The 25727-nt window shown below is 35.4% G+C and overlaps 2 protein-coding genes across 6 annotated transcripts in view; one reads left to right on the top strand and one right to left on the bottom strand.

Annotated features, from left to right (window-relative positions):
- Window positions 1-25727, bottom strand: part of PAPLA1 (Phosphatidic Acid Phospholipase A1) — a 287526-nt gene that overhangs the window by 201966 nt on the left and 59833 nt on the right. The window lies entirely within an intron of this gene.
- Window positions 1-25727, top strand: part of LOC141398884 (uncharacterized) — a 171316-nt gene that overhangs the window by 92400 nt on the left and 53189 nt on the right. For all 4 annotated transcript variants that reach the window (XM_073976655.1, XM_073976656.1, XM_073976653.1 and 1 more), the window contains one exon: window positions 23710-25520. In XM_073976655.1, the coding sequence (XP_073832756.1) occupies window positions 23861-25520 (1660 nt within the window). In that variant the 5' untranslated portion in view covers window positions 23710-23860. The remainder of the gene's footprint in view (window positions 1-23709; window positions 25521-25727) is intronic.

The following is a 25727-nucleotide window of genomic DNA, read 5'->3' as shown; positions in this document are numbered from 1 at the left end:
TCAAATAGCTCCTAATTCGGTTAAAAAATTTATCTAGAATCCTCAAAATATCGAAAATCGGTACGTAACGTGGGAACTTCAAATGTCATTAACAGCTAGTTCGGAGGTATCTGGGCTATACGAAAATATGAACTTAAATGAACAAATTACAGAAAGTTCGTCCAAAAAATAAAGCTAAGGTACGGAAAATCGGGAGGTTTGTTTTGTGGCTATACAAAAACATGGACCTACGTTCGGTTAAACATTTTAAGTAAAATCCTCAAAGTACCGAAAATCGGGAAGTATCGTTATATTGGGGCTATGTTGAAAATTGTTGATGCAGATGTGTTGTGACCACTACAACCTTCAAATGTTAAATTACAGTTAGTTTCGTTAAAAATTGTAGCTAAAATTGCCAAATTACTGAAAATCGGGAGGTACCGCTATATGGGAGCTATATCCAAACATGGACCTATGTTGACAATTTTTGATGGAGAGGTGTTGTGACCACTAAGAACTTCAAATGTCAAATTACTGCTAGTTCGGTTTAATATTGTAGCTAAAATCATCAAATTACTGAAAATCGGGAGGTACCGTTATATGGGGGCTTTACCCATACATGGACCTTTCTTGAACACTTTTGGTGGAGTGGCGTGGTGACCACTAAGAACTTAAAATTCCAAATGTTGAAATTACAGCTAATTCGGTTAAAACTTGTAGGTAAAATTCTCAAAATACCGAAAATCGGGAGGTACCGTCATATGGGGCTATACTAAAACATGGACCTAAGTTCATAATTTTTTCGAATATAAGTTTTTTGGTCACTAAGAACCCTAAATATCAAATTATTTCTAATTCGGTCTAGAAATGTGACTTAAAACGTCGAAATACCTGAAATCGGGCGGTAACGTTGTATGGGGCTATTCCAAAACATGGGCCTATATGCTTTATAGGGTCGGAAATGAGTAATTCAATGCGTTACAAACGGAAAAACAAACTTAATATACCCTCCAAACAAGTAAAAAAGTATCAGTCGGCTTTGCAGACAGCCTATGAGAATTGAAACTTTCATCTACGGTCAGACCGAATGTATTTATGGCCTTTTTTTATTATTTTGTGGCCTTTTGTGGACATTTGAACTTGCCGACGAAAATATGGAATAGAATTAAAGTTCAGAGGTTGCAGCGGAGGTACTTTAAAGAATGGACCGACATAGTCCATTATGGAAGTGGATCTTATTTTGGGAGTCATATCTTTTCGATAGTCATTTCAGTGGGTCATCGTATAACTTTTGGACCAATATGCCAGGAAGCATGGACATGTCCACGGAAAACACAATACCGCTGTAAGCAGGACAACAACGAACAGCATCGGTGTACATTTCCAAAGGATCTTCGAACAGACCTTAAACTGCACTTAGACACAAATGTTGAACTTTTGTGGAGGAGGTAAGGTACCTCCATTTTAGAAGTTAAACTAAATTTGGACAAAATATTAGGAGATCACAAGGTTTGGACCAAATTGTTTCAAGAGAGAGTTATCGAGCTCTCCAGCCTCTACATATAGTGCCATAGGGGGCTGTTACACCCTTCTGGTTGTTTTCTCAAAAAGTTTGAACTTGCCCTGAATTTTACTGCCGTAATTGAGGCAGCGAATGCAAGTTGCTTCAACAACAAGTAAAAAAAGTATCAGTCGGCTTTATCGACAGAGATATACCCTCAGTATATGTGAATTGGAACTTTCATCTACGGATAGGTAATGTGCACTTACTGAGAGCAAGTGAGCATACATTTCAATGAATTTTACATTGAAGTTTTCGCTCACTTGCTCTCAGTAAGCGCACATTGCCTGACCTGGATTTAGGGTCTTTTCAGAATTTTGTGGCTCTTTTCGGACATTTGAACTTGCCGACAAAAATGTGGATTAGGATTAAAGTTCAAAAGTTTTGCGGAGAAGGGAATGGACCGACATAGTGCATAACGGAAGTGGATCTTATTTTGAGAGTCATATCTTTTCGATAGATATCGCGACCACTAGTCATTTCAGTGGGTTATCGTACACCTATTGGACCAGTATGCCAGGAAGCATGGACTTGTCCATGGAAAACATATATGGCGGTAAACAGGGCCACAAAAAACATCATCGGTATACATTTGCAAAGGATCTCCGAACAGACCCTAAACTGCACAAATGTTGAACTTTTGTAGGTCCTAAGGAAAGGACCGATATGGGCCATTTTAGAAGATACACCAAGTTTGAACAAAATATGACGAATGCCAAATTTTGGACCAAATCGGTTTATCAGTTCGAGAGTTATTGTACTCTCCAACTACTACATATGGTGCCATAGGGGGTTGCGGGCTGTTTTCCCAAGAAGTATAGACTTGCCACTGAAAACATTATACCGTTGTAATTGATACAGTGATTGCAAGTTGATTCAACAAAAATCAAAGTGATTCGAGAGCAGGTCTTAAAGTGAACTTATCCGAAATTTTGTGTGGGAGGTACCCAAAGGAATGGGCAAATATAGCCCATATTCAAACCTGTTCTATATCTGGTAGATATATTAGAATGCGTAAAGTATGGACCCTTCACAAGTTATCATGCGCACTATTGTTCCGAACATTTTTGAACTTAGTGGGGGAGACACCTAAATGAGTGAACCGATATGGCTTATCTTCGAACTTAAACTAAGTTTGGACAAAATATTATCAAGGCCAAATTTTGGATCGAATTGGCAGATCCGTTCGAGAGTTATCTTGCACTCCAACCACTACACACGGTGTCATAGGCGGTTTTGAACCTTTCAGGCTATTTTCTCAGAAAGTATGGACTTGCCACTGATGAAACTTATAACGTCGCGAGGGGGGCAGTGAATAGAAGTTGCTACAGCAGAGCAGGTCCCAAGCTGAACTTCTCCGAAATTTTGTGTGGGTGGTACCCGAAGGGTTGGACCGATTGAGTCCATATTGGAACCTCATATAAGTCTGGTAGAAATTTCAAAGTATGGACCAAATACGTTACTTCCATCAAAAGTTATCTTGCGCACAAATTTTCCGAACAGTTCCGAACTTTTGTGGGGGAGGTACCGGAAGGAGTGGACCGATATAACTCATCTTCGAACTTAAAATAAGATTGGACAAAAATATTACGAAAGCCAAATTTTTGACCGAATCGGTTGAAAATATGCCTCATCGAAATAACGGTTTTAGACCCCAAGTATGTTTGGACGAAATTCGTTTCAGACAATTTAGAGTCGATTTAACCATGTCCGTCCGTCTGTCTGCCTGCCTGTCCGTCTGGGTATCGTAATATTTTGTCCAAACTTAGTTCAAGTTCGAAGATGGGCCATAACGGTCCACTCCTTCGGGTACCTCCCCCACAAAAGTTCAAAATTTTTCTGTAAAATGGTGTAAATGATAACTCTCGAAGGGAGCAATCGATTTGGTCCAAACTTTGCACATCATATTATTCCTTCCATATATAGATCGGGTTCGAATATGTACTATATTGGTCCACTCCTTCAGGTACCTCCTACACAAAAATTCGGATAAAGTGAAGTTTAAGAGCTCCTCTAGGATCGTTTTGAAATTTGTTTCAGTAAGATATCCTTGCGGCTTCCTTTACGACTTTGCACATCATATTATTTCACCCAGTCATGTATCAGATTGGAATATGGACTATATCGGTCTACTCCTTCGGGTACCTACCACACAAAATTCGGATAAAGTGAAGTTTAAGAGCTCCTCTCGGATCATCCTGAATTTTTTTCAACAGTTTCTCCTTGCGGCTCCCTTTACGACGGTACAATTTTTTTTTTGCGCAAGTACATATTTCCTGAGATATTGGTCTAAAAGTTCCAAGAAACCCTGACGGCACCAACCAAAATGGCAAATCCGCCAGATAATTTTCGCAGGGAGTTTCTGATTGGTGCAGACTTTGCACATCATATTATTTCACCCAGACATGTATCAGGTTAGAATATGAACTATATCGATTCACTCCTTCGGGTACCTCCCACACAAAATTCGGATAAAGTGAAGTTAAATAGCTCCTCTAGGATCTTTTGAAATTTGTTTCAGTAAGATGTCCTTGCGGCTTCCTTTACGACGGTACAATTTTTTTCTTGCGCAGGTCCATATTTCCTATGATATTGGCCTAAAAGTTCCGAGAAACCCTGACGGCACCAACCAAAATGGCAAATCCGCAAGATAATTTTCGCAGGGTGTTTCGTATTATTTCATCCAGTCATTTATCACGATGGAATATGGTCAATATCGGTCCACTCCTTCGGGTACCTCCCGCACAAAATTCGAAAAAATTAAGTTTAAGAGCTCCTCTCGCATGGTTTTGATTCTTTTGTCAGTAGGTTGTTCTGGCGGTATCATTTACAACGGTACAATCTTTTTCCATTGGTACAATCTTATTAAAATGGCTATTGTGCGAGAATACTATAAAACTTTTTCAAAATTTTTTTTTAAATATTTCGAGTCCTTTATGAAGTAGTGTGGTTACTAAAAATGTTTGGTATATGTCAATGATTTGGTATAGCCCCACATTACGGTACATACAGATTTTAAAGCAAACTCGTGATACAAAATCAATATATTTTATATACGGCATAAATATTGTGTTTGGCTTTGGCTTTGTCTTTTTTTGTTTTGTTTTTTGTTTTTTTTTTTTTTGTATATCACTGTCAGCACAGCTGACTGATACTTTCTTACTTGTTTTTGCTAATATAAATCTATCATTCTCATTACAAATAACCAATAAAACAAAAGACTTCAGCAATATCCCTGATTTGAAAAATATTATTAGGGTACAAAAGCAAACAAAAGACTTAAGCAGGAAACTTGATTTCCAAGCTACTGCATTTCCATTCTCAAAAACCTCCATCTAAATATAATTGGTAGAACTTCATCTAAATACTTTTGTAGAAAATGGGACATTTATTTATGGAAGGAACAATTCCTGTTTATATCCTTCCACTACTGTATATAAAAAGTTATAAAATACGAATTTCAAATGAATTCTTTTTAATTAATATTTAAATATATTCCACCTATTCTGTGTAGTACTACCAACAACATCTGTAATAAGAGAACAACTACATTAATTGCAAAACAAACAAAACAAATTAATTCAGATTATTATCACCTGGCAGACAAACTAAAACTCAAAACAAACAAAAATAATAATTATAATAAATAATAATACGAATAATGAAAATCTCACGAATAATTTAATGCCTATAAATTATGGATTTAAGAATTAACACCAGGTGACTGGGTTCGCGGATTTGTGTTCTGTTCATTAAGTCTCAGAGAGTGCTAAACAGAAAAAACAACAAGCAACTCCCTAAACACAAACACACCAAAAACAAATAATGAAAATGTATTTGTATATCATTTGATGAATTCACGGTCAAAAATTACATAGGCACCTCTAATACTAAAATATATATTTATTTTATAATTAAAGAAGTAAAACAATGTAAAGTAAATAAGTTTTTTGCGTAATTTTAATTTTTCATGGAAGAAAGACTCTCGGGTAACTAAATAAAAAACAAATAATCAAACCAGCAAAATAAATTAGCCCACAAATGGTGTAAATCTCAAGTCAATGGCCAGTCAGTCATCATTCATTGTTTACAAAGTAATTCCAATTTCGTTTCAACGTAAATAAATATTAAGACGTAAACAAATAAACATTTCAACCAACCTATTTGGTTGAATGACATAAAACAAATAATTATTTAAAAAATTATGGTAATTATGAATTATAAATACCGTGTAATTATTTAGTTTGGTATTTGTGTTAGTTTATATTGAGATTTTATGCTAATATGGAATTTGAGATTTTTTGGTACACGATATTCACTTTTAGAGAAGACTATGATATGATACTATGATATAAAAATTGTTTTTTAGTTTAGTTTTTTTTTTTTTGTAATTCCCCCGAAGTAGGGAATTGTCAGAAGGGACAAGGTATTTTTGCCAACCATGTAAAAGTGAAAGTGTCCATTAATATCAATGAGTGCACCCCCATTCATATAAACTCAATGATATGAAGCTTACTTTTATAGCATGGCTGGAAATGTCGACAACATGACACTGGGCGGTATTTAAGCCTACCATGTTAATCTGAAAATGTCTAAAATGGGAATCGACTGCACCACGTAAATGAAGATGTCAATAAAACCTGTAGCATTATTACGAGTACTGAACGATAACTATCTGGGCTAACAATGAAAACGCGAATATTTGAATCGATGTGTGAGAGCTCGCATTGTCATAATGCAGAATGATTTGTCTTCTTTGGTTCGTTTTTCGACTTTCTCTGGAGACTTCTGGCAAACAAATTGTAGTGTACCACTCAGAATTTTCTTAAGTTTAAGTTTTTACATTTCTTAAGCTTTCACACGGTCGGTTTTGCCAAAGAAATAGGCGACCATGTGCTTCAAAGTAATTCTTACATGAACAACTTTCGTTGGATTTAGCTCGCTTTCGAAGACCTAAACGGCCGATTCCTGTTTTGTTTTGAGTCTCTAAGCATAGATCCATAGATCCTATCTCAGCCTTTAGAGTAGAAAGGCTATATACACTTTGATAGGACCAAAAATGTGCCTTAGCGAGATAACGGTTTCTTTCAATTTTTTCCAGTAGATTGTGTTTGCGGCTCCATGTAGGACTGTACACATTTTTTATACCCTCAGCATTTATGCTAACGAGGGTATATACACTTTCATACGGGCAAAATGTGCCTCATCGAAATAATGGTTTTAGACCCCAAGTATGTTTGGGCGAAATGTGTTTCAGACAATTTGGAGTCGATTGAGCAATGTCCGTCCATCTGTCTGTCTGGCTGGCTGGAGCGCACGATAACTCTCGAACGGATGAACCGATTCAGTTCAAATTTTGGCTTTCGTCATATTTTGCCCAAACTTAAGTTCGAAGATAGGCTATATCGGTCCACTCCTTCCGGTACCTCCCCCACAAAAGTTCAAAAATGATCGGAAAATTTGTGCGCACGATAACTCTTGAAGCGAGTAACCGATTTGGTCCATACTTTGCCCATCGTGAAATGTGTACCAGACTTAGATAAGATTTCAATATGGACTCAATCGGTTCTCTCTTTCGGGTACTTCCCACACAAAATTTCGGAAAAGTTCAGTTTAGGGCCATATCTCGATTTTTGATTTTTGTTTTAGCAACTTGTATTCACTGCCCTCCATACGACGGTACAAGTTTCATCAGGAGCAAGTCCATACTTCCTGAGAAAATAGCATGAAAGTTACAAAAACCCCTATGACACCGTGTGAGGTGGTTGGAGCGCAAGAGAACTCTCGAACGGATATGCCGATTCGGTTCAAAATATGGCCTTAGTATTATTTTGTCCAAACATAGTTTAAGTTTGAAGATAAGCCATATCGGTCCACTCCTTCAGGTAACTCCCCCACAAAAGTTCAAACATTTTCGGAAAAATTGTTCATACGGTAACTCTTGCAGGGAGTGGCCGAATTGGTCTATACTTTACACATCCTAATATATCTACCACATATAGATCAGGTTCAAATATGGATTATACTTGTCCACTCCATCCGGTACCTCCCACACATACATAAATACATATGTACGTATTTTGGAAAAAAATTGTTTCAATATACACAGGCTGAGGGTATATCTCTGTCGGCAAAGCCGACTGATACTTTTTTACTTGTTCAAACTACAGTGGGTACCGCAAACTGCTTTAGTAAAAACAGTGCTTTTACGCGGGCATTTGAATGTAAGATTTTTCAAAAAAAAAAAAAAAATAGAAGGTAACTTAAGGTTTAATAGATTTTCTATAAAAAATGCATGAAAATGGCTTTTCTCATGCTTAAAAGTGGCCATAACCCCTTAAAATAGCTTTACGTAACGCTACACAACATTTGAATTTTTCATGATTTTTGGTCAAGTTGTGCCCCCCCCCCCCCCCCGAAATGAAATCCTGCGTACGTCCCTGAGCCTTATGGTCTGTTTCTCTAAGAGGATAAGAATTCAAATTCGTTCGAATTACTATTAAACACCTGTTGTTGAAGGATATGTTTGTTCGATTGAAATTAAAAACAATTGAAATATTAAAAAAAAACAGAAGTTTGGAACGAATTTGTATTGGAATTGTCTTAGTGAAACAGGCCAGTCAGTAGTTAATATTTTAATACCTAACATTAGCTCTTAAGCAGGCATTTGTCACCTAAGGCCTTTATAAAAAGTGCATTAATTGGAATGAAACATTTTCTTCTTCATACCATTATATCTAATTGAAACAATTTCCATAATTTCTGCTAAAGAGACATCATCAGCAACTTCAATTAAATTCATTCAGCAATTACTTATAAGCCAGCTGGTTATTTATGATTCTCACAACATTAATTATAGACTGATTTTTTATTTCCACCACCAGCCCTCTTTTCGTCTCGCATGTTTTCAAATTATTATTAGACAACAACAATTGCAATTTGTTTTTAAAATTTTAAATTATTTTCAAATTTAAGTTTTTTTAATGTTTGCAATCTTTGGGACTGTCTGCGCTTTTGAAGTTGAAGATGGTCGGTGGTGGTGGTGGTTGGCCATAGGAAAAAAATAAAAAAAAAAACAAATAACATAAACCGGCAAGATCTATCTGATTAGATTCACTAACTACAACAACTTTTGTTGCATAAATTTAAACAAAAAGGCGTCTGTAGACACACGAATCGAGAAGAAGACTCATCATCATCTGCTGCTGCTGCTTCTTGTCTCAAATTAATTCATAAACAAAAAAAGTATCAAATAAAAATTAAATAAAAAATTTATAAAAAAACCGCTCATATAGAATTGAATGGTCAAGGTTGCCATCTATTATCGGTGATGATGATGGTGGTGGTGGTGCTGGTGGTCGTCGTGGTAGTCTGATGGTTGGGCTTGCTCTGTTGTGGTTTCTGATGTTGCTGAGGAGGATGCCATTGTTGACTTTTGTTGTGTATTATTTTTGTTTATTACTTTTTTACTGCCTTTGTATCTATTATTGTTGATCTTTATAAGGCATTTAGTTTATATTTTATTTAATCACCATGCTTACAAATTGAGGTATGTATGGTGATTGAGATTGCCATGATTGTCATAATACTTGATGGAATTTTTTATATGATACTTATATTAATTATCCAGTTATAAGTGATTAACTTAAATTGTTAAAGTAAAATAAATTTATTATTAGCCTTTCCATGTATCCCTGACATTTATTATCATTTTTGCAAGATCTGAAAGTTAAAGAGTTGTTAAGGCGGTAGTTAATTTAAATGCTTAATTTTTATTCGAATTAATCCACCAATGATACGCGCAACTAAAGAGAATAATTAAAAAGATTAACTATTTATTTCCGGTTACAAACACACCTCTCTTTTGCTGTTTTTTGTTTTCTGAAAGTAATTAATATGACCACAAGATCAATCAGTAGTTGAATTCCCAGCCATATCATAATGTCTTGTTGATTGTCAAGAGAACATAAATCTTAACATTAATTTGCAATGAAGACCCCCTCCCCCCGCTGGGCATAAGTATCACTTCATTCGATAGCCACAACCAGACTTCATCATAAAATACTTTTGTATGTAAATGATAATTTTATTAAGCTGACTGATGAGACAGGTTGGGCAACAATGTGCTTGGCTTAGAAGCTTCAAATACAAGTTTTCTTTTTTTTTTCTTTATTAAATATTGTATAGTATATCAACAAAATAATAATATTAATTCTCTCTTTAATTTAGAATTTATAGCTTTTAAGATTTTTGTTCCATTATATTTGTTTGTATAATATATCAAAAATCTTTAAGACGAAATTAAAATTTATTAACGTTAATTAAAACCCTTTAAAAATCTTCTTGAAAATGAAATAGAATAACAATTTTTCTAAATCTTGGTTCGCCTAAATATGGACGTAAAAAATAAAATTGAAACAAGTAAAAAAGTATCAGTCGGCTTTGCCGACAGAGATATACCCTCAGCATGTATATATTGAAACAATTTTTTCCCAAAAAACGTATATATTTAGGGAATTTTTAAAATTTTGGGAAGAGATCAAAAGTTTTGCGGAGGAGATACTAAAAGGAATGGATCTACATTGACCATTATGAAAGTGGATCTCCAGCCACTACATATGGTGCCATAGAGGGTTTTTACACCGTTCGGGATGTTTGCTCATGAAGTATGGACTTACCCCTGAAAAAACGTTTACCATCGTAATTGAGGCAGTGAATGCACGTTGCTTCAACAAAAATCTAAGTGATTCGATATCAGGTCTTAAAGTGAACTTATCCGAAATGTGTGTGTTAGGTACCGGATGGAGTGGACAAATATAGTCCATATTTGAGCCTGATCTAAATCTGGTAGATATATTAGGATGTGTAAAGTATGGACCAATTCGGCCACTCCCTTCAAGAGCTACCGTATGAACAAATTTTCCGAACATGTTTGAATTTTTGTGGGGGAGGTACCTGAAGGAGCGGACCGATATGGGTTATCTTCAAACTTAAACTATGTTTGGACAAAATATTACTAAGGCCAAATTTTGGACCGAATCGGCAGATCCGTTCTAGAGTTATCTTGCGCTCCAACCACCTCACACGGTGTCATAGGAGTTTTGTGCAACTTTCAGGCTTTTTTCTCAGGAAGTATGGACTTGCCGCTGCAGAAACTTGTACCGCCGTATGTGGGGCATTGAATACAAGTTGCTAAAACAGAAATCAAAGCGATTCGAGAGCAGGTCCTAAACTGAACTTATACGAAATTTTGTGTGGTAGGTACCCGAAGGAGTGGACCGATTGAGTCCATATTGTAACCTTATCTAAGTCTGGTAGATATTTCACGAGTTGCAAATTATGGACCAAATCAGTTGCTTCCTTCAACAGTAATCGTACGTACAAATTTTCCGAATATTTTCGAACTTTTGTGGGGGAGGTACCGGAAGGAGTGGACCGATATTACCCATCTTCGAACTTAAACTAAGTTTGGGCAAAATATTACGAAAGCCAAATTTTGGACCCAATCTGTTGACCCGTTCGAGAGTTATCGTGCGCTCCAACCACTACACACGGTGTCATAGGGTTTTTTGTAACTTTCAGGCTATTTTCTCAGGAAGTATGGACTTGCCCCTACTGAAACTTACAGCGTCGTATAGAGGACAGCGAATACAACTTGCGTAAAGAAAAAACAAAGCGATTCGAGACCAGGTCCTAAACTGAACTTTTCCGAAATTTTGTGTGGGAGGTACCCGAAGGAGTGGACCGATTGAGTCCATATTGGAACCTCATCTAAGTTTGGTAGAAATTACACGATGTGCAAAGTATGGACCAAATCGGTTATTCCCTACAAGAGTTATTGTGCGCACAAACTTTGCGACAATTTTTGAACATTTGTGGGGGAGGTACCTGAAGGAGTGGACCTATATGGCCCATCTTCGAACTTAAATCGAATCTGGACAAAATATTTCGATACCCAAAATTTGAAACGAATCGATTAATCCGTTCGAGAGTTATCGTGCGCACCAGCCTGCCAGATAGACAGGCAGACAGACGGACGGACATTGCTAGATCTACTCAAAATTGTCTGAAACGGATATCGTACAAACATACTTGGGGTCTAAAACCATTATTTCGATGAGGCACATTTGTGGTCGTATCAAAGTGTAAGTAGCCTCTTTAGCCTAAAGGCTGAGGGTATAATAATAATAGAAATATTTAGACAATATGTACACAAAACAAAAGACTTAAGCAACAAACTTTGAAAAATATTCAAGAGTAGTTGCTCTTCATAAATGTATGATTTCGCTTAAATTAATGTTAATATTTAAAAGTTTTTATAGCATTATATGCCAGTACATAATTCCATTATATACATATTTTACATACATATGTACATATATTCCCATAGACATCACCGAAGGGACAGGGGTGATTCGCTCTTGGAGGATAGATCCGGTTATCTCAGTTTTTGAACCGGATATTCCGACATTAAAACCGATATTTGAACCGGTTTTAAGTAACCGATTAAACGTATATGTATACCATTAAAAAGCTTATAGAGTTTTCAATCAATTTAAATTAATTCGCTTATGAAAATTTTGCTAGTTGCAGCGGAACAAAATCGATTAGTTGTCAAAGAGAACCGTATCTAAAATCTTCTGAGCAACAATTTTGTAGAAAATTTGGATGCTGAAAAATCTCATCTGTGGTACTTTCACTACGGTTCAAGAAATAAAGGACGAAAAGGACATGAAAGGCATTGAGTTAGAAGAATGAAATATTCTACAAAAATATTCGCCAATCGATTTGACTGAAGACATGTCATCTCAAAACGAAGCTACAACAACGCCAAACAGAGATATGGTGCTATTTTCACAAGTATTGTAGGGAAAAAATTAAAAACTTCATTGTGCGATATCTCAGAAACTTGACCTATGGCGAAAATTTCCTTTTGGGTTCTTATTATACCCATCAAGGGCTTTCATCTCCAAAAAAAATTTTCCACACCCCAGACTTTGAGTTCCATCACAATGTAATTGGTGTTCGTACTTGTTGATTTTTTATGCGTCAATTTTCACAATAAATGATGAAAATAGTTGTGAGTAAGATCGAGTTGGGCTCTGTACCTTACCATTTCATAAAAATGGAAGAGTTTTTTTTTGCTAATTTCCATCGAAACATTCTGCACATATTTGCACTTTAAGTTTTTATGTGATATTTTGTCTTGCAGGTATGTACAGATTTTCTTTCATTCAGAATGTCAGAGTACATTATAGGGTAACTTTCTGGCGTTTGGGTATAATTTAGAGTTTAGATATATTCTAAGACCAATAGTAACATTTTATGGCGAACAAATTTCTGGAATATTTTGGTCGGATCCGACCACATTTTATAGGAGATTTTAAAGATTTGTGGAAAAAGGGAGCAAAAGGACCCCTTTTATGACTCGCACGAGGGTTAATTGTTTTAAGAAAAATATTCCTCGCATTCTTGTCAGTAAAGTTGCCAAAGACATTATACACCTAAAGTGCAAGGATTCCAAGTGATCTAAACTCAAATATTTCCAAAACTGAAGAAACGGTGGAAATGGTTGGTTTTATCACAAAATTGATACTGATATTTCCTTGGTATGTAATGCAAATAGAGATTTAATTTCTTTGGTGACTTATAGTGAAATTTAGCGGAGAACATTTTTGTCTTTGACGCCGTTCTTCTAAAATGATGCTTTGTATGACAATTTTGCCAAAACCCACATGAAGTACGACCTTAACCCTAAAATGTGTTTATAATTTTGCATATTTTTGGAGTTTAGTGAGATATAGAGTTTTGGTGTCTTCTAGGACCTACAGTAAAAATTTATGGCGATCAAATTTGTAGAATATTTTAATCTGATACGATCACATTTTATAGGAGAAGGGACCAAAAAGAACACTTTTACGACCGTCTAAGGGTTAAAAATACGAAAAATGAAATCAGCGACCCGAAAAATATAAGAACCTAAGGTTATGTCTAAATCCATTCATTTTTGGAGTTTTGGCCTGGTTTTTTGGAAAATTGGCCTCTGTGCTATGTGCAATGGTTGGAGCAATGTCGGTGCCGCCTTACCATAGTTATCGTGCCCACTGGAGCATTAGGTCTGGTCCACGAAAAAAAAATAATAGGAGGTTAATCTGAACGAAAATTCGCCGTGAATTTTGTCTTTCAGCCGTATTAACTTAAGAGCGAAAGTGAAAAAAAAACTCACGGGGAATTTTAGTTCAGAATAAGCCCAATAACATTTAATTCAGAACCACAAGGAATACATTCGGGGAAAATTCCAGAACTTTCACAAACAGACCTTAAACTGCACCTAAGCGAAAATGTTGAACTTTTTTGAGGGAGGTACCCTTACGAGGTCTTCTATCTAAAGAAGACCTTTAGAAAGTATTCTATCTAAAGAAACGCTTTAGCAGGTCTTTTGTCTAAGGAAGACTTTTAGGAGGTATTTCATCTATCGTAGTCCTTTAGGTTTTTTGTCTAAAAAAGGCCTTTAGGAGGTCTTCTATCTAAAGAATACGTTTAGGAGGTCTTCTTTTTATAGATCTTTGGGAGGCCTTCTATCTAAAAATGGCTACCTAGGAGGTCTTCTATAAAAAAAAACTAAGTCTTTTAGAAGGTCTTCTATCTTTATGAGGTCTAAAGAAGACCCTTAGAAGGTCTTCTATGTAAAGAAACCCTTTAGCAGGCTGTTTATCTAAGAAAGATTTTTAATGGGGACTTTCATCTCATGAAGCCCTTTAGGAGGCCTTTTACATAAATAAGAACTTTAGGAGGTCTTCTAACCCAAAAATGGTCTTTAGGAGGTCTTCCATAAAAAAGAAGTCCTTTAAGAGGTATTATGGGTACGAAAGGTTTGGAGATGATCTATCTATACAAAACTTTGTATGAGGTCTTCTATCTAAAGAAGGGCATTAAGAGGTGTGTTATCTATAGAAGACCTTCAGTAGGTGTTCTACTGATACAATTGGGTATTGTATATAAAGAAAATCCTTAGGATGTCTCCTATCTCTAGAAGATATTCAGTATTAGTTACATATATAGAAAACTGTTATGAGGTCCTGTATCTATAGAAGACTTTAAGGATGTCTTTTGTCATTTAGAAGACATTTAGGATGTTTTCGATCTAAAGAACGACTTTAAGATGTCTACTATTTACTGCAAAATTTTCTTTTGAACAGGTACGGATATTTTTTCCTCGTTTGAATGTTAACATCTTTGGTTTCCTTTTTGTTATTTTTACCTTATTAGGAAGAAGGCCGTTATTTGTGAGATTTTAAGTGAAAATATAAAAATTTTAAAATATAAAAAATAAAAATTTTTATGAATTTCAAGATACTCACAAATTACTTACAAAATTTTCTACTTCTTTTGCCGAGTCCAAAGATTTTCAAGACTGAACTACTCCGAAAATGTAGTCAACATTAAGCTGAGGTGTTTTTTTTTTGTAAATACCGTTAAAAGGTGATGTTGTCTGATTGTTTTAATTTACCAAAACAAAATCAGAAAGAAAATTTGTTCAACAAAATAATAATCCTTTATTATCCGCAAATGGAATATTATAATTGTTCAAAATGAAATAATCATTAAAAAAAACAAAAAAAAATCAATCAATAATGCTGTCATCATGCCGCGTCTGTCGCCACTTTTAAATCTAAAATCTCAAACAACAAAATATAAGAATCTAATAACACGGTATTATTGAATTGTGATTAATTGTTCTTTTTTTCAACAATGTATTAAACCGTTTGTAGTTGTTGTTATGTTTCTTTTTTGTCTTCTATACATTATTTGTTCGCACGCCAAAAAAGGTAGGACAAAAAGAGTGAGCAAAACTCCACTAACCAATAACTATTATCGATAAATCGAACGGCTCTTTACAATGACCATTAATCACATGGCATTATAAAGCTGTTGACTTGAAGTGACACAATTTTCGATTGGCAAAAAGAAGAAGAAAAAAAAAACAAAGAAATATCAATAAAAAAGAAACAAATAGCACCATTTAAAAATGTGACATTAGTGTGATCTACAAAACAGTCTGAAGACAAACAGAAGAAGAAGAAGAAAATTATGATCCATTGTTTCCAAAACGTTAATGATGTGTGAAACGAGAGTTTTAGAAAAAATACACAACCCCTTTGAAATGTTTGTTGAAGAAAGGTGGCAGAGAATATGGATGAAATACACACATAAATACATACATATGTATATATGTACGAGGGCAGTTCGGAAACTTCTTAGCCTAGCACAAAAAGCGCGGTATAAATAGAAAAAAGTTGAGTGTTTTGGAAACTGTTATGAACACATGTTAAATTTTGTTTCGATCTGGCAACTCCTTTATATAGAAACAGGCGTTCAAAAAAGACGCATACGCAACTTTTTTACAATGGAAAAATTAGAAATGCGTGCTGTCATTAAATATTTACATAAAAAAGGTTTATCGGGACAAGAAATTCTTAATGATATGGTGAATGTGTTAGGTGAAAGTGCTCCTTCATATGCAACAGTAAAAAATTGGGTTGCTGAATTTGAACGTGGTCGTACAAGCATTGAAGATGAACCATGTAGTGGACGTCCAAAAACAGCAACAACAACAGAAATTGTAGCCAAAGTGCATGATATGGTATTAAATGATCGACGAATAAAAGTGCGTGAAATTGCTAACATCATGGGCATCTCAAATGATCGAGTCCATTTAATTTTGCATGAAGAACTACAGATGAAAAAGCTTTCTGCAAGATGGGTGCCGCATTTGTTAACAGTCGATCAAAAACGCATAAGAATGAACATTTCTCAAGCTTGTTTGGATCGTTTTAAGCGAAATAAAATGGATTTTAAGCGTCATGGATGAGACATGGATCCAGATGTTGATGAGACATGGATCCAGAGACAGAGACAAAACAACAATCCAAACAATGGACTGAAGCTGGAGGAAGTGCCCCAAAGAAGGCAAAAACAATTCAATCGGCTGGTAAAGTTATGGCAACGGTTTTTTTGGGACTTCAAAGGTATTTTATTGATTGACTATCTGCAAAAGGGTAAAACAATAAATTCAGAGTACTATTGCAACCTTTTACTTGTTCCCAAATCTAAAAAAAATCCTTGCTGGCAAGCGTTTTACCTCAAATGAAGATGCAATTACAGTTGTAAACCACTATTTTGAAGACCTTGAGGAAAACTATTTTAATCAAGGGATAGAATTGCTAGAAAAGCGTTGGACAAAGTGTATTGAAGTTTCAGGAGATTATATTGAAAAACTAACTATTCTCTTTCATTGATAGGCTAAGAAGTTTCCGAACCGCCCTCGTATGTATGTAAATAGAAATAACTTGTGTTTAATGCCTATATTTCCGCTAAAGAACCATCGTAAGTATGCGTTACAAAAACATATCCACAGCCCCAAATGCATCCATGAATAACCTTTTGTAGTTGACATTTGTCCTTAGCGTCGGACATCAAATTTCCAAAATAAGGCGGCCCAAAAAAACGACAATTTTTTTTTTTAATTTTTTCTAACCTTATATATGGTAAATTTCAAATTTCTTTTGCAATTCCATTGGAAGAAATGTTAAAAAATTTTTTGCGAGCACATCCACAATTTTTGGAACATAGATTAAGAAAAAAGTCGTGGTTTCAAATCTGTTCGCGTTCACAAAATTGGATGCTGCGCTCCAAAGTTATGGAGGGTTTTACTCCCTTATAAAGGACAAATATTTAAAAATTAAATTTTTGCTGTAATAAGAAAATGTATATATAAAGCGTTAACAGCATTTAATATCTATCCGTAGATGCCTAAATATTTACTAAATGTATTTCTATTTTCGCGGAAAATCAAGAAATACTTAAAAAATCTTGGAGTCAATTTAATTTATTCTAATTTAGAGTCCAAATAAAACTCGAAAAAACAAATTAAAAATACGTACAGATTCTAGACAACGCGTAGAAAAATATGAGACCAAAATTTTAACGATAGGATATATATTACAGCAACAACAAAAGGCGAAAACTTATTGATGGAAATTATTTCAAAAATATATTTTTTTGTTTAATACGAAAAATAGAAAAAAATTTTTGGGAGTTATTCTACTATTTCGCTAAATTTCGATGCAAGGACTGACAGACTTCGCTGAAACTTCTTCAGAGAAAATGCGATGACAAACCGGAAAGTGTATTTGCTTACTTTGATAAACAATAGAATTAAGAAATAGAAAGTAATATTGAAATTACAACCAAAGGAAAAACATAAAAGTTAAAAAACGTATAATTCGCGAATTCGTTAAAATCAGTAAAGGCGCATGCGCTTTTCAGATACAGCGAGTGCATTTCTATCAATATGTAGCGATTTTTCCACTTTTAATTCAGCGGCCAAAGTGTGCCGTCAGCTGCATCTTACTGTTCAAAAAACCTTTATGTGGGTAAAAATTGCGCGATGTACATAAGATTATATGGCGCATCCGATTTCAGTGACCGCCTATAAAAAATACGTCATTATAACAAATTTTAAACAAATTCGTCAAGAACCGCGGATGTGCTACCAAATTCTATTTTATACGAAATACGAATATTACTCCAGAATCTCGGTAATTTATGCCACACGGTTTTGGAAAATAATATAATCGCTAATAAAGGATTCCATTTATGTAAAAATAACCAAAGAAAATCGCGGTTCAATGCGCGGAATCATCAAAATATAATTTTGCAGAATTTCCTACTTTCAAGGTATCTATAACCGCCGTTTAAGTGGATGGATTTGAAAGCGGAAGGGTTCATTAGATCCGGCGCGTTAAAAAAACTAAAATCACGCGGGGTTCAAGGGTACCTGAGTCACAGTTGCAAATTTTGAAGCCAAAAAATAGCTTTTTATAGAAAATTTACGCACTAAAATTTCGACTTTGCACTCCTATTACTAGGGAGCTGTATGAAGCACACTCATGAGATATACATCAAACGACGTGGAATCACGAGTTCTACAATCCCATAAATAGTTTGGGTAATTATCTGGTTGCGCCCTCCAATTATAAGAAAAATTCAAAAATCCCAGATTTCAAAACTTCAAAATGTCAGCATCGATTTTAGGGGGATGCAGTGTATATATCAAAAAGTCATACATTAGAACCATGTTGCCCAAAGGGTATTCTTTAATTCTTTCTTTGAGCTCAGGTCTGAATTTTCCGTGGTTTGACCAGAAATCAAGAAAAAACACAAAAAAACTTGTAAACTTCAACACATTTTTACCAATTTTTTAATATTACCACCAACACAGCTTCCACATAATTTATTTGTTATGGTTCATTTTATGCGACCCCGGCTAAAACACTTCAATTAATATAAATATATTCATATTGTATAAAATGTACTGACAGTTCGCGACTTATTAAATGGTGAACCTCAACTTCAACGATTGTAAAACATTTTTGAATATTACCATATGGAAATTCATGGCGATTGGTTAAATTTAACCCGTTCCACCATTTCCATCAGTTTTATAGCGTTCCAGTAAACTTAAAGTTAAAAGTGATCGTTAAATCTCCAAGTTGAGACTTTCTGATGTGAAAATTATATTTTTAAATCCTTCATATAGGTTTATTTTCCTTGTTCAAATGCATCCAATAGTAAAAGAAACATATAGTAATGACCCTGGCCCTCAGTGTATTTCAAAATGCAATGGCGTCGCAACGATTTGAAATATTTTGAATCTCCTTTTTATCTAAAAATGCATAAATTCTTTCTGCATTTTTACAAATAAACAGGGAATATGATATGCCTAAAAGTATGCAACAACTTCTTGAAATTTTGCTTTACTCTTTTGCTGTAAATTGACTTCCAATGGCTTTTAATTTAGAAATTAGGAACATCCAATAAAAATATTAGACTTAATTTTTTTTAAAAGCTGCAGTAATGAAATTTTGGAATTTTTAATAAAATTTGCACATCTGTAAAGTCGCCCTTGTGCATGTAAATCGTGTTCTCTATGTTTTGTGAAACAGCTACATATATTGGCAATAATTCCCCATGATTACTTTTTTAATTCCATTTTTTACATATTTTTTTAAATTAATTTAAAAAGTATCCAAAAATCTAGGTTTCAAAAATCTACCCTTAACATTGAGGGGGAGGGGTGGTTTTTAAGAGAACATTTTTTATTTGCTGACAGATTAGACTTTATACATATACCAAAACTTGTTTAAAATTTAACCTTTTTCATCCATAAATTTTTTTTTAAAAAAACGTGATTTTACTGTTCGAAAAATCGAACACCAAGTACGAATGGGTTAAAGGTCTTCTTTATATAGTTAGAACACCTTCTAAAAAGTCTTTCATATTTCCAAAATCTCTTAATGATGTACTAAGGACAGAAAATTTCAAAAAGGTCTCTTATAATTTGAACACCTCTTAAAGCCATTCTTTAGATAGTAAACCTAAAAGTCTTCTACAGATGGAAGGCTTCCTAAAGGTCGTCTATATATAGAAGATATCCTTAAGGTATTCTCTACATAGAATACCAGATAAAAGTTTTCTAATACTACCTTACTTTGTTGGGCCTCTACAGAATATTTGTGCTATAAACCGAACTTAGAAAAAAATTGTCATTCTTAATAAAAAAGATTTCCTGCACATACGACTTCTGTACTTAGAAGAACCCAAATTTGTTTTTTTCATATACAGTGCCTCTTAAAAATCTTCTGCATATCTTAGGGTCTTCTATAGACAAAACACCTCCTTAAGATCTTCTGTACCTAGAAGACCTCCTAAAGGTTTTGTGTAGCTAGAAGCCTTTTCTTTAAATAGAAGACCTCCTAAAGGTATTCTATAGATATAAGACCTCTTAATGGCTTTCTTTTGATAGAAGTCCATCTAAAACATACTCTAGATAGTAGACCTCCTAAAGTCCTTGTATATATAAAACACATTATAAGGTCATATATAGATGTAAGGCATTATAAAGGTCCTTTGTAGATACATATAAACTTGACTTAAGGCATTCTCTTGATAGGTCTAGAAATAAGAACTTTTCCTTTATCAGACGACCTCCTAAATATCTTCTATAGATTGAAAACCTCCTAAAGGACTTTTTCAGATAGAAGACCTCCTTTAAATAGAAGAACTACTATAGATCTTCCCTAAATAGAAGACCTAAAGACCTAAAGCTGTTCTATTGACATAATTTCTCCTATAGACAAAGGAAGTCCTTAAGTTGTCCTAAAGATCCCATAAAGGTTTTCTATAGATAAAACATCTAGTAAAGATCTTCTGTACCTAGAAGACCTTCCAAAGGCCTTCTATATACGACCTCCTAAATATCTTCTATAGATAGAAACCCTCCTAATGGACTTTTTCAGATAGAAGACCTCCTTTAAATAGAAGAACTACTATAGATCTTCCCTAAATAGAAGACCCCCCTAAAGCTGTTCTTTTGACATATTTCCTCCTATAGACAAAGGAACACCTTAAGTTGTCCTGAAGATCCCATAAAGGTTTTCTATCCCATAAAGGTTTTCTAGTAAAGATCTTCTGTACCTAGAAGACCTTCCAAAGGTCTTCTATACATAGAACGCCTTTTAATGGCTTTTTTTGATAGAATATTCTTTAAAGACATACTTTAGATAGAAGACCTCCTAAAGGGCTTGTATATATGGTACACCTTCTAAAGGTTTCTATAGATAGAATACATCTTAATGACCTTCTTTCTTTAGATAGAAGACCTCATAAAGATTTTCTATAGATAGAACACCTCTTTAAAATCGTCCGTACATAGAAGACCTCCTAAAGGTCTTTTGTAGGTAGAAGACCTCTTCTTTAAATAGAAGACCTCATCAAGAAAGGTCCGCTGAATATATTAAATCGCCTTAAGATATTCTATTGATAGAAGACAACCTAAAGATATTCATAAGATAGAACGTCTTGTAAAGGTCTTCTCTAGATAGAAGGCCTTCTAAAGGTCTACTCCTAAGAATCTTCTTTATATTGAAGACCTCTGAAGGGTCTTTCTCAGATAGAAGATCTACTAAATGTCTTAAAGGTCTTCTATGGATAGACGACCTCCTAAAGGTCTTTTGTAGGTAGAAGACCTCTTCTTTAAATATAAGACCTCATCAAGACGACCTAATAAAGGTCCACTGAAGATATTAAATCGCCTGAAGATATTCTATTGATAGAAGACAACCTAAAGATATTCATAAGATAGAACATCTTCTAAAGGTCTTCTATAGATAGAAGGCCTTCTAAAGGTCTCCTCCTAAGGATCTTCTTCAGATGGAAGACCTCTGAAGGGTCTTTTTCAGATAAAAGATCTCCTTAATGTCTTAAAGGTCTTCTATGGATAGACAACCTGCTAAGGGTCTTCTTTATAAAGAAAACCTCGTAAAAGTCTTCTATAGAGAGAATACCCACAAGGGGTCTTCCATAGATAGCTCCCTAATGTCTGCTTCAGAAAAAAGACCTCATGAAGTTCATCTGCAGTTAGAAGACCTCGTAAAGGTCTTCACTAGATAGAAGACCCCCTACAACTCTTCTATTAATATAATTCCTCCGATAGATAGAAGACCTCCTAAATGTCTACTTTAGATAAAATACCTCCAAAAGGTCTTCTTTAGATAAGAGACCTTCTACATGTCTTCTTTAGAGAACAGACCTCCAAAAAGTCTTCTTTAGAGAGAAGTCCTCCCAAAAGTGCTCTATATATAGCGCATTTAGGAGGGCTTCCTAAAGGTCTTCTATAGATAGTTTCTAAATGAAAGACCTCCTAAAGGTCTTCTATGCGTAGAAGACCTCCTAAATATCTTTTCTACATAGAAGACCCCCTACAACTCTTCTATTGATATTATTATAAAAGACCTCCAAAAGGTCTTCTTTAGATAGAAGACCTCATAAAGGTCACTCTCGGGCATCATCCTGTGGAAACGGAACATTAGTCCAAGCTGTTCCCTAAAAGTTCTAGTCCACCAATTTTGGAATTTCACTAAAATTTAGTACCTGAAGAAAAATAAAATAGCTCACTTTGTGCAAACGCTACGGTAATTTATTGATACGGTTCTAAAGACAACAATCCTACCTACCTAGCAAAACACAATATCTGTTATAGTTTCCGAGAAATAGCTATGGTATGGAAAAAATGGTCGTCTTTAGGATCACGCCACGCCCACACATTCCAATATTTTTTACTTTCGATGTGTTTACTATCGAATCCCATACCGAAATTAAGAATCAGTGATGACAAAAAATTGCGGTTTTGGTCAGGAAAAGCGATTCCTGAACCACTGTGCGGTGACCAAAATGGCTGGTTGTCTATCACAATTAGATCCACTTCCATGATGGATTATTTTGGTCTATTTCTTGAGGAACACCCTTGGCAAAAGTTAAACAAAAGTTTAATAGCATATAGCCGCAGTGATTATGACTAGTCGTGGCCTCCGAAATTACCCAATATTTAGGGTCACTCCTTTATACATCTTTAGCACTTAAGATTTTAGTAGTCTCTGTGGTCTTTGTTACAGCTAGAATTGTATTCTCCATATTTTTTTTTTTTTTGGTATGCTGCGTTTAGCATTTTCTTTGAACAGTAAAATACATATGGCTCGCCTAAAAGTATGCATCAAGTTTTGAAAATATCGGTTTATACTTTGGTTGTACTTGAAATTATTATTGAATGGATAATTTAATTTGTGAACAATAATTTTATTTGTGACAAAGTGATCTTTATAAACATTGAATTTTAATTTTTAAGGACCTGCAGGTACCTCTAATGAGGTTCATATAGTGAAACATAAAATAGGTTAATATCATTAAAACGATTTACTTACGAATTCGTTAAGTTTCGCTTAATTGCAAATTGAAGAAAAATGGATTATAGCGTCAAATGTTTTATTTACCTGCAAAGAAAAAAAACAGAAATATGTGAGGTTAGGTGTGGGTTAATAGAAGAACAGTGAAAGTGTCGACGAATGCGTCATATAATTAAATGGCATAATACCTGTTACTATTTATATGACTAACTAGAATCATAGGTAGCAAAAACCTCAATTGCGTGGATTAGCTTAGGTAGGACATGGCCATAGGTAGGACCTGCCATAATAGCAAATTCCTAAGAAATTCGAATACCCAAACAAAAAGAATTCTATTTTTAATTTGAATTCTCTTTTTCTTTACAGTTTAACGACATCACCTCAAGGAGAAACATGTCTAAGGAGTATTAAGGAAAGTTTTAAAAGAAAAATTTGAAACCTCCAGCTATTCAAGCAAACATTTTTACCCACAAGAACAGTATTACCAGTAAAGAACAGCATTTCAGCACCGATCGCAATGAAGTTCAAAGTCAAATTTATAATATTTACACTAATACTAGGCTGCGCCCTGGTCGTAGCAGCCTATCCAGACAGTGAAGATACGGCGGGGGAAACCTACGAAGCCACGGCCAATGCTGGTAGTTCATCGAATGAGGTACCAGAAGCCAACGAGGAGATCTATGAACCTGCCTTAATGCAGCAACAAGTGGAAACCGAGGAACATCAACAACGGCTTTTACACGATGCAGATTTGGAAGTGGAAACTGAAACGGAGGTATCAGTGAAAACAGTACGCAATGTGTCCGATAATCAATTGCATAATACTGGGTTTGGGTCCTCAGAGGATACCCCCGCAGCACAAAGTGCCGAAGATTATGTAAATGATTCTCGGGCAGCAGCCGAAGACGAGGAAGAACCACGTCAAAACAATTCACGTATGGGACGTTTATTACCCCATTCACACCCTGTGAGTACGGCACAAGCTCCCACCAACATACCCGATTATATACGACAAATGAAAACCAGTGATGATTACAACAACAACAACAACTCCCAAGAACATTTGAATTTATCACAATCCGATTATACCGATGATGACAGAGATCACAATGAGCCTCAACACCTGAGAAGTTCTGGTGTCCAACAACAACATTCCATAGACTACGATGATGATGAACCAAAATCCAAAGAAAATGAGGACATTGTCCCCTTGGCTATGCGTTACTATGACGATGATGGTGGTGATGGAGACGACCAACAATCAAATGACGGTGGGGTGACAGCAGCTGCTTTACATGACACAAACAACAACTACAACAATAGAGGCTATAACAATAACACAAATGGTGATGACGACGATGATGTCGATGATTACCACGAAAGTGTTGGGGAAACCAATCGCCTAAACAATGAACCTGTACCCATGCCCCAGCAACATCAATGGCCCGTGGCTGCTGGTACACCACAACAACGATCATTTGCAAATAACGAAGCACCATCTGCACAGAATAGCTCGGAAGAATATTATGATGAGGAAATGTCATCCAAAGAAGATGAATTGATGCCAACCACAACAGCAACACCCACCCACAGTGGCAACAGTGACACTCATCCAACAATGGTTATACTTGCTGCCGGTTTCCCCCTGCCATTTCAACCAACCACAAGTGCCCCGGCACAAGCCCTACCTGCCGCCGCCAATGGTCCATCATCACCACCAACAATTAGCCAACCACCGCTAATGATGACACCCGCATCTCCAACTCTGGGGCCAACAACACCACCATATCCAATAATTGCCTCAGCAGCAGCTGCAGCGGCAGCCTTACCAGCCTCATCTGGTGACAAAAAAGGCAAACAAATACCCATTGCAGCCACCACCACCAGTAGCACGACGACGACCAGTACAACAACTTCCAAAACCCTGCCACCAGTAGCAGTCAATACCCCGCCAACCACAATCAAGACCATTAACGCTGTGACCGGCACCAGTCGACGTCACTTATTGCCCCATGAACAATTGCGTAACTACATCGAAGATGCCTACATTCGTATGCCACTTGCGGTTATTGTCGATCCATCGGCCGAATCATTGGAAAAGACGAAGGCCTTGTGGAATGAGGCATTGCGTGCAAATTTAAATATCAAAATTATTTTGGTTACATTGAATGAATCGGGTAAGTTTGAGAGAAGAACTGATGACAAAAAATACATATTTTTTTCATTTGAAATATTAGGGTGGCCATACAAATTAAATAGAAATTTATTACGATAAGAAAAAAAGTTGAATACAATGAAGATGACAAATAATAACAGTTCACTCAGTGATGGTCTGAGTTCGAAATTAGCAAAGAAGTGGGTAAATCCCTAAATAAGAAAAACTT

This window comes from Musca autumnalis, unplaced genomic scaffold (genome assembly GCF_047663935.1).
Source record: "Musca autumnalis isolate F117 unplaced genomic scaffold, ASM4766393v1 scaffold_3, whole genome shotgun sequence".
NCBI classification, from domain to species: Eukaryota; Metazoa; Arthropoda; class Insecta; order Diptera; family Muscidae; genus Musca; species Musca autumnalis.
This window is presented reverse-complemented; position numbering and strand designations above follow the sequence as displayed.